At 36.6% G+C, this 12,059-nt stretch overlaps 1 protein-coding gene across 4 annotated transcripts in view; it reads left to right on the plus strand.

Annotated features, from left to right (window-relative positions):
• The window catches only part of ncoa2 (nuclear receptor coactivator 2), a 125,046-nt gene extending 116,085 nt beyond the window's left edge, over positions 1 to 8,961 (plus strand). For all 4 annotated transcript variants that reach the window (XM_061965422.1, XM_061965421.2, XM_061965423.1 and 1 more), the window contains exons 20-22: positions 207 to 384; positions 459 to 645; positions 4,764 to 8,961. In XM_061965422.1, the coding sequence (XP_061821406.1) occupies positions 207 to 384; positions 459 to 645; positions 4,764 to 4,775 (377 nt within the window). In that variant the 3' untranslated portion in view covers positions 4,776 to 8,961. The remainder of the gene's footprint in view (positions 1 to 206; positions 385 to 458; positions 646 to 4,763) is intronic.
• Positions 8,962 to 12,059: the final 3,098 nt, after the last annotated feature.

The raw sequence follows: 12,059 nt of genomic DNA on the forward strand, positions 1-12,059 counted from the left end.
GTCCCATTTCTTTCCTTTCTCACCTCAGCAAATCCTTCATTCCCCACCTGTTCATTGCTGACACGCTTGCAGAAAATCAACCCCAGAATGTATCAAGTCTTGCTTGCTGATTATCAACGCTGTTTTTTTCTATGTGTGGCATGTTCGTGTAAATCCCAGTCGCTCTGTAGTCATCCTTGCATGTTAACTCTTCCTGTCCTACACAGGTATGAACCAACAGGCAGACGGAGGCTTTGGGGGGCCCGGCGCGCCGCAGAGCCCCCTGCTGTCTCCCCGCATGGCCCACGCACAGTCCCCCATGATGCAGCAGGGCCAGGGGAACAACTCCTTCCAAGGCTCGCCCGACATTAACGGTTGGCCACAGGGCAGCATTGGAGGGAACAGGTAGGATCATAAAGACTCCACACACTGTGTGGTAATGAATGGTGTTTTTAAAACCGCTTTATTCTCCTGTGCAGTATGTTCTCCCAGCAGCAGACGTCCCCTCAGTTCACCCAGCAGCAGAATAACGGCAGCATGTACAATGGCAGCGGGATGAACCTGAACAACGTTCCCATGGCCACCAGCAGCATGGGCCAGATGGCCGGACAGATGAGCGTCACGTCCATGGCCTCACCCGGCTTGCCCTCCATGGGACAAGAGCAGGTAATATCCCCAGCAGAAAGGAGAATGCACCTCATACTGAAATTTGGATGCACTCTAGTAGGGCTGTCTTCCACTAAGCATTTTCATAGTCAAATCAGATTTGTTAGATTTTGTTCATAGTCAACAATCAGTTGAATTGTTGGTGTTTTATTATTTGTTTATTTTTCTCAGGAGAATGTAGTACTGAATACTGACTGGTCACTAGATGTCAGTAACGTCACATGGACATAGTTTTACTATTTCAAAGTTAAAGATACTTACAAAAATGTCTTTCATAAAACAGACCTCATTTGCGTCTTTTTCCCACCTCAAAAAAGGCGCAACTATTCTGGTAAAAAAAAAAAAAGAAAGAAGAGAAGACCTTAAACTTGTCTAAATAGAGGAAGTAAAGACAACAAAATTGACTAAAGGAAGTTAAGACATTAAACTTGACTAGAGGAAGTTAAGGCATTAAACTTGACTAAATAGAGAGTAAATACATTAAACTTGACTAAAGGAAGTATAGACATTGAACTTGATTAGAAGAAGTAAATACCTCAAACTTCATTAAATAGAGAAAGTAAAGACATCAAACTTGACTAAAGGAAGTTAAGACATTAAACTTGACTAAATAGAGTGAGTAAATACATTAAACTTGACGAAAGGAAGTATAGACATTAAACTTGATTAAAAGAAGTAAAGACCTCAAACTTGACTACATAGAGGAAGTAAAGACATCACACTTAACTAAATAGACTGCAGGGATGTCAAGCACATTTTCACAGTGGGCCACATCACACATACAGGTGCACTAAATGGACTGCTTGTAACTGCAAAGTATACATGTATAATCACCACATAATTATACAATTTCCCCTTTCATCTGATTATTATCATATTGTATGCCAACAAACTGATTTAAAAAATCGCTTTTCAGTCAGGTCAAGGTGACAAGCAGATATTCAGGTTAGCTGTTAGAGAATACATTTTAAAAAGGGTTTCAATGACAAAACAAAATGCTTGGAATAGTTTTTTTGCATTCCTTTTTGAGTTTAAAAAGAACTGTGTTACATGTGATAATTTTTTTCCTCAAAGTTGAAACTCATTTATCAAAAATACTGAAATGTTTTGACACACATCTCCAGGTTTTTGCGGGCTGCGTAAAATTATGTGTCCGGCCAGATTTGGCCCCTTAGTCCTTGAGTTTGACACATGTGAAAGGTAAAAGTTGTAACAAAGTTTCTGTATGTGAACCTGTGGAAGGATCATTACCCTTGCCAGAGGAGAGCTACACCTCTGGGGCAAAGCCAAACCATGTGTCCCTATGTAGAAACATTCTCCCAACATATCAGTGTGCAGACAAATAGATTTTAGGGAGTAATGTGGGAGGTCAAAACATAACCAGCTGTTTTTAGACACGTCACACACACGCAAGGCTGAAGTGAAAGCCTAAACTGTAAACAAGTAAGATGTATCTCTTACTTTCGAAAAACTATTAGTCCGCACAGACGCTGTACACAAGAGGCCTCGGCAGGTTAAACTCGAAGGAGGAGTTTAATGTTCAAAGATTTGACCGCAAGGTTTCCAGTCGTAATTTTTGACTATTTAAAGACAGCCCTATACTGTAGTATAATCTTTGTACAGCTTGTAGTTTAGTGTAGGTTTACTATTCAGGGAAAATGAGTCAGCCATTATTGTCTATATAGCTGGCAACACAATTAAAGTTAAGCAATGATTTTAGTGGTATGGTCTGGGGCTGCATGAGTGCTGCCAGCCCTGGGCAGCTGCGGTCCTTTGAGGGGAAACATGAATTCTGTGACTCAAACTCATTAGATAGTCAATCTATCCTGCTTTATAGCGATGGGTCAAACCACACTGAAGCATCGATGCCTTATGAAACACCAGGAGTATTACTGTGTCCCTCGGTGTGTGTGCCACTTGAAGAAAAAACATTTGACTGTGACGCACTAAACTTTACGCACTAAACCTTTGGCTCGTACTAAGTGAAGTCAAAGGAGAGGCGTGCAGCTTTTACATCGATTTCCATCTCCAACATCAATCTAAATGGAACTAAGAAAAAAGGAACAATTCCAAATTGTGGGATCATTTTGATCTTATAGCACCAGTTTGCTCTTTGGCTCATTGACCAGAGTTGCATGTTTTGTATTCCTTTCTGCACAGCTATTCATTAAAAACAAACACAACAAATTTGCTTACTTTTAATTTTATTTGAAAGTCAAATGGAGTGACTTTTGTAATTCAGCAGATGGCGAATGAACATTATGAAGCACGAACACAGTATCAGTGCAGTGCCAACACCAAGGATGTGAATAGTTTACAATTTAGCCAATGCTAATATTAAAAATGCAAAACATGTGCAAATGTTTGGAACAGTAATTTAAATACTTGGATTACAGCCGTCCCCTTGTTTATCACTGTTAATTGGATCCGGACATGACCGCGATAAATGAAATTCTGCGAAGTAGGACTATAAATCGAATATTTTCATAGCTCGAGCATTAAAAAAACTATTTCCGACCTTCTAAATATGTTTTTCAACATAATGAAAGCGCTCCAGACATGAAATAACACCCTTTTGTTACCTTTACTTTCTTTTAAGCCAATATAGTAATGCTGCCTGAGGCTCAGCCAAATAGTGACCAAGATACTGAGCTCTCTGATTGTTTGGTCTCCTCTAGTGGCCAATACTACTGGACTATTGATATTTTTAGTTTATTTAGTCATTTGTATACCGTATTTTCCGCACTATAAGACGCACCTAAAAACCTCCAATTTTCTCAAAAGCTGACAGTGCGCCTTATAATCCGGTGCGCCTTATATGTGGACCAATATTGAGCCACAACAGGTCTCGCAACTACGGGAGGCATAACGTAACCCCAGCCTCTACTGTAGCGTCTATTCTATGCGCCTTATAATGCGGTGCGCCTTATATATGAACAAAGTTTTAAAATAGGCCATTCATTGAAGGTGCACCTTATAATTCGGTGCGCTTTATAGTACTGAAAATACGGTACTTTAAATTGCCTAATTTAGGACCCTCAATTGTTTAGAACAGGCTTAATAAAATTTAAAGATACCCCCCAAAAATTAGATGAGGCCGCAATATTTGAAGCGCATTGTGGCGACTGTATAATAAAATGGATAACTAAGTGATAGGAAATCCAATCGAAAACAAATTGTCATAATTATCGCAGAAAAACAACTTACTTGAGTTGTAATGTTTGATGCTCATAATTCCGGGTGTTCCTGAAGACAACCCAGCTCGCTGTAATTGTCATTGGTCCATAATGAGGAAGTGTTGTTGTTGTGGCTACTAGCAAGCGGTATTATGATGTGCTGTTGGTGTGCTAAGGTCAGCATTAAAGTTTAAAATGAGCGTTAGACTTCGGATTCTAAATACTTAGAAATCTCCCAATCTCAACGCCAAGCACTTGATGCAGTCTGCATTCCTTTAGCACCAAAATAAGACACCAATAGCTTCTTCTTTTGATTCTGCACTGGTCCCTTACCTAGTCAATACAGGTATTATGTGTGCCATGCACTCACTAAGGCGTCATTTACCAATCTGCTATACAAGTTGTGCACTGACTACTCTGAAGTCTGTCCAAGTTTCCTCTCTTGAGAAGAGAAATGTCAGACACTTTCTGAGGCCCGGGACGTTTCCACACAATTGTGCAGGAACAAAAGATGGCTGTAGGCTTCTCGCCGCACTAGTGAATAATTTACTGTAGAGTTGATGGAGCTCCTCCATGCTCAGTCTTGACTTGAACTTAGAGGACCACCATGTAATTAGCTGCATGCACTTTAGCACCACGGCCCTTATAGACTCTATAGACTGACATCTAACATGGAAAACTTCCAACACGCTAATGCAAACAATCTCAGTCACTTTTGAACACCAATTGTTTGTCCTGACAGGTGTCGTCAACCATGATGCTTTTAAGCCCAATCAAGGCTTTATCAATATTTCAGCAGGCGGTTAACAAACACCCGCGTCTTGATTTAACCTCCTTGCAGGACTACACAGTTATACATCGCCTCTTGTTGTTTCAATTATTTACAGCGTTGTGTTTTACACATGCAGGAGAATTAACCAGAACATTCTTCTTTCCTTGCAGAAATACTGTTGACCGTTATTGAGTTGCTGCCCTGGACCTCAGTGATCAGCTGGAGCAAAAATTGTACACAAACATGTAAGCCCCTCCATGTTCAAAGTTCCCGGGGGGGCGTGGCCAGGCCCGGGGAGGTGCTGCCAGGCTCCTCCCCCTGCCTGTCCAGCTGCATTCACCGTAGTGTGACTTACTGTAGGCCCGGGTTCTTGATGAATGTATCCTCTCAGCGGACTGTGGCCATTTATACAATCTCATCTCAAAAATTGGCGGTTTTCCTCCCAGTTGTTTATTACGCAAAAACTTTTAGCCTGTATTGCCTCTTTTTTTCCTCCTTTCTTTTTCTATAATATTAGTGTTACTCGCCGGCGTCCGAAGAGGGAGCGAAGAAGTAGTTGATCCTGAAAAAAAAAAGACTGCAGAAGAGTGATGTGAGGTTTATATAGTGTATTAAATTAAGTTTTATTTTTATGTATAGATTTAATGAATAATTCCTGTAGATGGCTTTATTATCCTCGTAGCATCCGAGAAGAAAATATTCTAGAAGAAAAAGTGTGTCGAAAAAAGGCACTTTTTAAATGATTTTATTATTCTTTCTGAGAAGACTCGTCTGTGAACCTGAATACTTGGGTCCGATCGTTTCAGAAAAAAATCCATGAAAGGTGAATTGTACATACCGATAAGTAAAAGCGTTTCTTTTTTTTTTTCTATTTATTTGATTTTTTTGTTTGTTTTTGATTGTATTTTCTGGGTTCCCTCGCCTGGTCTGCTCTTTTTTTTCCCGGTACGATGCAGACCCGGGGTGTGTTTGAGGTTGGGAAGGGTTGCTGTGTATACAGTGTACAGATATCGCTTTGCTTCTCTGCCTTTAGCATAGAACACCAAACAAACAACATGAAAAAAGACAAAAAACAAAGATAACACAGCCATAAATAACTTTTAAACAGTGTGCTTTCTATGTTGTCTGGAGTGAAAACGCTTTATACGAGCTGCTCGGTGCAAACTGTTTCTGGTGTGATGTAAACAAGCAATAACATGAGAATCTTGGGGTTAATTTTGTTTAGTTTTTTTGTAGTTTTTTGTATATAATAATAAAGACACCATTTTGCTCCACGTTTTGGATGCAGTATTACACGCCAATTTTATTTCTTTTTTTAATTGCAGTTTGTACCAAGAACTCCACACACGCCGAATTCTCGATTATGCAGCAAGGCAGCGCCCCTCCCCCTGCACTCTTGACAGACAGCCATATTTAAATGACCTCAGGCAGTAAAGTGTCCGCTAATGCACACTACTCTGGGTTTTCGTAAAACAGGTTCGCCTTATGTCCTCCTGAGAACCAGCGTCCTCTACAGTGGACATGGATATGTTTTCCTCTGGCAAAAGAAATGGAGCAAAAACAAATGTCCACTGCAGAGGACGTTGGTTCATAAGAGGATATGCAAATTTTATATCCTTTAGTTCAATGTTTCCCAAACTTAGGGTCGATTATTATTATTATTAATAATAATAATAGGTGGATAAAATGCTTTAGAGGGTTTCAAAGTGTGGCTCAACGACACAAAAAAATATTTTTGGACTTGTTTACATAGGAACTAAAAAAAACAACTAATGTTGGGCTTTGCAGGTTTGAAAAATATGTTTCATTTATTTTTCTCCAGCCGCTGCTCTTGAATCTTTACATTGGCAAATATACTGTATATCCTCTCAAAAACCAGCGTCCACTGGAGTGGACATTTTGTGTTTTTCATTACAGGGCTATTTTTTTTCCTGAAATTTGTAACTCTGGCAAAAGAAGTAGACCAAAAACAAATGTCCACTGCAGAGGACGCTGGTTCTCAGGAAGATATGTCCATGGGGAAACTAGTGCAGGGTTTCCCAAACATAACATTTCTGGAGCACATTTTGCAGACTTTTTCCCCCCACTCTTATTTCCTCTCCAATTATAAAATGTTCCCCTCTAAACGGAGCTAAAGTCAGCTTAGTGGGTTTCAAAAAGTGTTTTCTTTATTTTTCCCAAGCCGCTGCATTTCTCCTAAATCATTATGTTGGCTCATGTGCTGAGACGTTTGTGCTTTGCATTACAGGGCCTTTTTTTTTTCTAAAAATGTGTGACTCCTGACAAAATAAATTGACCAAAAAGCAAATGTCCACTACAGTGGACATGGGAAACCAGTTCAGGATTTTTTTTGCCACTATTTCCTCTTTAAAATTATTTTATTTTTATTTTTTTAAGCCACTACATTCTTCCTTAGGTGGGTGCTGTGGGCTTTTTGTATTGATGGTGTAAGATGGAGCACTACATCATTATGTTGGCTAATGTACCCTATATCCTCCTGAGAACTGGCATCCACTGGAGTGGACGTTTGTTTTTATGCATACCAGGACATTATGTAAATCTAAAAAAAAAAAATGGATCAAAAACAAATGTCCACTGCAGAGGACACTGGTTTCCCAAATCTAAAAGTTCTGGACCACATTTTTTGTACTTTTTGTGCCACTCTTTTCTCTCTCACCATAAAAGTACCCCAGTTAGCTTAGCAGCTTTGAAAAATATTATTTTTCTCAAGCCGCTGCATTTCTCCTAAAGTTGGTGCTGTCAGAATATTTTATTGATGATCAAGAACTAAATAAAGTCGGCTAATGTGCAGTATAACTTCCCGAGAACCAGCTTCCGTTATAGTGGACGTTTGTGTTTTGCATAACTGGGCTATTTTTTTCTAAACTGTGTAAGAAACCGACCAGAGCCAGATGTCCACTACAGAGGACACTGGCCAAACCTAACCATGTTTGTTTTGCATCACAGATAATTCTGTAAAACTGACAAAAAGACCACAAACAAATGGAGTGGACCATGCTTCTCAGGAGGTTATGTCCATGGTAAAACTGGAAAACGATCCTTAAGTTCTTGGTTTCTTTTCCTGAAAAACTGAATTTGCTACTTTAGATCTTCTCCAACCATAGAATGTTTGACTTTGAACAAAGCTAAAGCTGGCTGAGCAGGTTTTAAAAAGTAGTTTTTCTTTATTTTCTTCAATCTTTCCGCACTTAAGTCTAGCATCTTTCATCAAAGATTTTTGGAAAGAATTATGTTTTTCTTTGTGGTTAATTCTCTAACTTAAATTCAAGTTAAATGTATTGCTGTTAAAAAAGTGTTAGCGAGAGGCAGCGAGAGGCAGAATATGTACGTGATGTCACTTTGTTATACTTTATTTTAAAGCCCTAACAACAAATATTTGTAAGGATATCGTAAGAATAAAGTCATCCTGCTGGCTCTCGTTGTTTAACTAAGTTTGGGAAACCCTGCTGTGTTCCAAGCCAAGTGAATCCTCACTGCTCCAATTGGATGATTTTTTTTCCCTTCCCTTGGTGGCCTGTTGGCTATCGATGATGTCACTTCAACAGGGTCCAATAAAGTCCAAGACAGAATGTATTGTACACATCCAAGGCCTCCTACTTTTGTGCGCTTTATACTCTGCACAGGAATTGGCCTGTCAAATTCCCTTCAATCTGCTCCAACTCCATTCATTCTTTTAGTGCACCTAACTGAAGGGTTTTATGGAATAAGTGGGTTTTTTAAATTGTAAAACGAGCCTTCTTGAGCGATTTGACACCGTTTTTATCCACGCAAAATTTCTCCAAAGATTGTTCACAGATAGAGAAGCCATGATGTGCAAGTTGCGTTTATAACGAGCTAGAGTGTGATTATTTTGCCAAGGCCCTCTTTTTTTTAAAAAGAAACTACTTTTCCTCTGAAATGAAACTTTAAAAGCTCTTTTGTATCGTCTGCAGGTTTCTTAGAGCTAAGATGCAACCTTGAAATGCTAAAGAGTTTAAAAAACACTAGAAAAATGCCTTAGATCTTGTCCGTTTTCGCTCTTGTACATGACTTGGCCGTGTGTATAAATTTGTATTATGACTAAGATGTACGATACTAACTGCTCCCCTGAACGCATCACAGATAATGTTGTGTTTTATAAGGGACTTTACCAGGAACACTTCTTTGCTTTTTGTTTTTTTAAATCACACTGTACCCCCACTTCCCATTTGTACCCCAAGTGTGTGCGTGCGTGTTTGTGTGAAAGAAGAGCGTTTTATGCAAAATTAGATAAAAAACAAACCGACAGTTATGCAAGTTGTGAACTAATATGGCTTCGCTGATGCTATTTGCCTTGTAAATAAAGAATTCTGTTATTGCCATATTTAATGGAGTGCCTCTTATTTCATTGAACAAAATGTTTACACACACACACACATTTTTAAATAATAAAAATATTAAAAATGTTTACATCTAAAATACCCTATATATGTATTATATATATATATATATATAATTAAATCTCATTTTCTCTTAATTTCACTTACCCTTGTGTATATGTATGTATGTATATATATATAAATGTGTGTGTGTGTGTGTGTGTTTGCATATATGTATGTATATATATATATATATATATATGTGTGTGTATATACATATAGTGTGTGTGTATATGTATGTATATATATATATGTGTGTGTGTGTACATATGTATGTGTATATATATATATATATATACCAATTTTATTTTTATTTCACATAATATTTTTGCAACAATAAATTCCCAATAAATATTGTATATGACAAATTACTGCCGAAGGTGTTCATAAATATTTAATGTACGGTTGAGCAAACACATTTACTTCTTGTAATCTTAAAAATATTTTTTGGTTTCACCTATTTTTTTTATCTCCTAGTACAAACATATATAGGATATAATTGTCATTGACTATATTCAGACTTCAAAAATAAATTGTCAACTTTATTTCTCCCCCCCAAAAAATCACTTAAGCGTATTATTGACTTACCTTTTTTTTACCAAATGGATTTAAAAAAACAAAACTTATTTAAGCTTGATGTAATGAGATGAATTGCAAGACAAATATTAATCAGTCCATTAATTTGTAAGCAGAAAAGTTCCAAATACAAGTAAATATCACTATCATTGTAAATTCACAGCAATTTACTGGCTATAATTGCATTAATTTCTCTGTACCATTTACAGCAATTTACTGTAAGTGCAGAGCTGTGATTTACGGTTAAGTACAATAAAGTTGCAACTAATTGCTGTAACGCTACAATTGTAATAAAGTACTCTCGTTATAACCACATATTTGGCCACTGACTATACAACGGGGGGGTTGTCTACGGAACCCCTTTCAGACCAATTAGTTTGAATTTACTGTTAATTTGTTGTGATTATGATTACAGTATTTTACTGTGAAATAAGTCAATTGCTGTGAAATTCATGTTTATGGTAATTGTAATGTTACAGTACTTTATTGTGGGTGAAAATACTTTTTGGTAATTTTGTACGGCTTTATCGTATTGTTCATACAAGTTTATTGAACCTTTTCAATCTCTTAACAGTAGTTGCTCCTGCGTGGTTGAAGAGAACATCAAACTGAAGGCTGGGGGTGATATGGTAATGTTTGGGCCAGTGGAGAAGCTAACAGGGTGGGTTGTCCCTGCAGAGAGAGAATGAACAAGAGCATTGTTGAGATGCATGAGGTCCGTCCTCTATAGGAGCCAATAGGAGGAAGGGAAGCATCCTTCCTTGTGAGGATGCCCTCAGATGACCACAGCGCTCATTCAGTCTGAGGCTGGCCAAGATCCTCACTACAGTGTGTTGCTGAAGATGTGACTGCAAACTTCCCCCTCAAACATCTCACATTCGCACAAGGTAAGCATCATTTTGATTTAGACTTTCCAAATGTTTCAGAGTTCATTTGAAGGTCCTTGTGTGTGTAAATGAAGAAGTTGACCCCTGCTCAGTGAGTGTCATGACCCTGGTTTGTATTTCTTTGTGCTGCTGACAGCTAAATGCTTCCTAAAACACACACATTGATTCATGAGTCTTTATTATGGCTAAAATCATGCCAAAAAAACATTTTTTCAAAAAAAAAAGTTTTAATGTGTATTTTTAGTCAACACTTTATTTATTTTCCGACATGAACATACTTTTCATCCCTGCCATGTTCCATCCTCACTATTGTTTGCCACAAGTTGTTTACTAAAACAAAGAAAATGCCATTTTCTTATTAAAGCATGTATTTTGCGTGTTTTTTAATGTTTCATAAAATCGTATGTTGCTGACCGTTTTTTGCCCCAAAAATGTAAATTTCACTGTGCATTTTTACAAAAAACATATTTTCTTTAATTCCATTACATATATTGACTCTTTTTTTTCTATATTAATTTAGTTAAATCTCATCTAGAACACTCCAGCTTTGCCATGTTGCTAACCTATTTTTTGTCCCAAAAATTACATTTTGCTATGTATTTTTACTAAACAAATGTCATTTTATTCATTCCAGTACTAATAAATATATATATATATATATATATATATATATATATATATATATATATATATATATATATATATATAATGTATGTGTGTGTTTTAAATGTATTATTTTATTTATAATCACATATTTTAGTTATGCTGTATATTCAAAACTACATACATAGGATATCCTTCATCTAAAAATATTATATATATATATATAATTTTTTATTTATATATATTTTTTCAATCTCTCCATGTTGCCCATCGTCGTTTTCCTTTGATAATTTTTTTTTTTTTTAATTTTAGTTATGCTGTACATTCAAAACTACATACATAGGATATCCTTCATGTAAAAATATTATATATATATATATATATATATATATATATATATATATATATATATATATATATATATATACATTTTTTATTTTCAATCTCTCCATGTTGCCCATCGTCGTTTTCCTTTGATAAAAAATTTTTTTTTTAATTTTAGTTATGCTGTACATTCAAAACTACATACATAGGATATCCTTCATGTAAACATATTATATATATATATATATATATATATATATATATATATATATATAATTTTTTATTTATATATTTTCAATCTCTCCATGTTGCCCATCGTCGTTTTCCTTTGATTAAAAAAAAAAAAAATTCAATTAAAATTTTTTTTTTTAAATAATATATATATATATTATGGGACTAAATTATGCCTACTTTCGTTTTTTCCCAAAGTTTTAATTTCGCAATAATTGGTGTCATTGTTTTCTTGAATAAAAGACTCTTTAGTTAAAATAAATTTTAAAAAAGCCTAATTTCCTCCATCCACGTTGACCTTCAAAAAAGCCTAATTTCCTCCATCCACGTTGACCCTCTCCAGCCTCCCCTCAGCCCCCAAAACAGGAACCTACACCCGGACATGTTGAAGACAAGTCCCCCCCGGGGCTTCTACCCTGGTCACCAC

This window comes from Nerophis lumbriciformis, linkage group LG07, assembly GCF_033978685.3.
Source record: "Nerophis lumbriciformis linkage group LG07, RoL_Nlum_v2.1, whole genome shotgun sequence".
In the NCBI taxonomy this organism is placed as follows: domain Eukaryota; kingdom Metazoa; phylum Chordata; class Actinopteri; order Syngnathiformes; family Syngnathidae; genus Nerophis; species Nerophis lumbriciformis.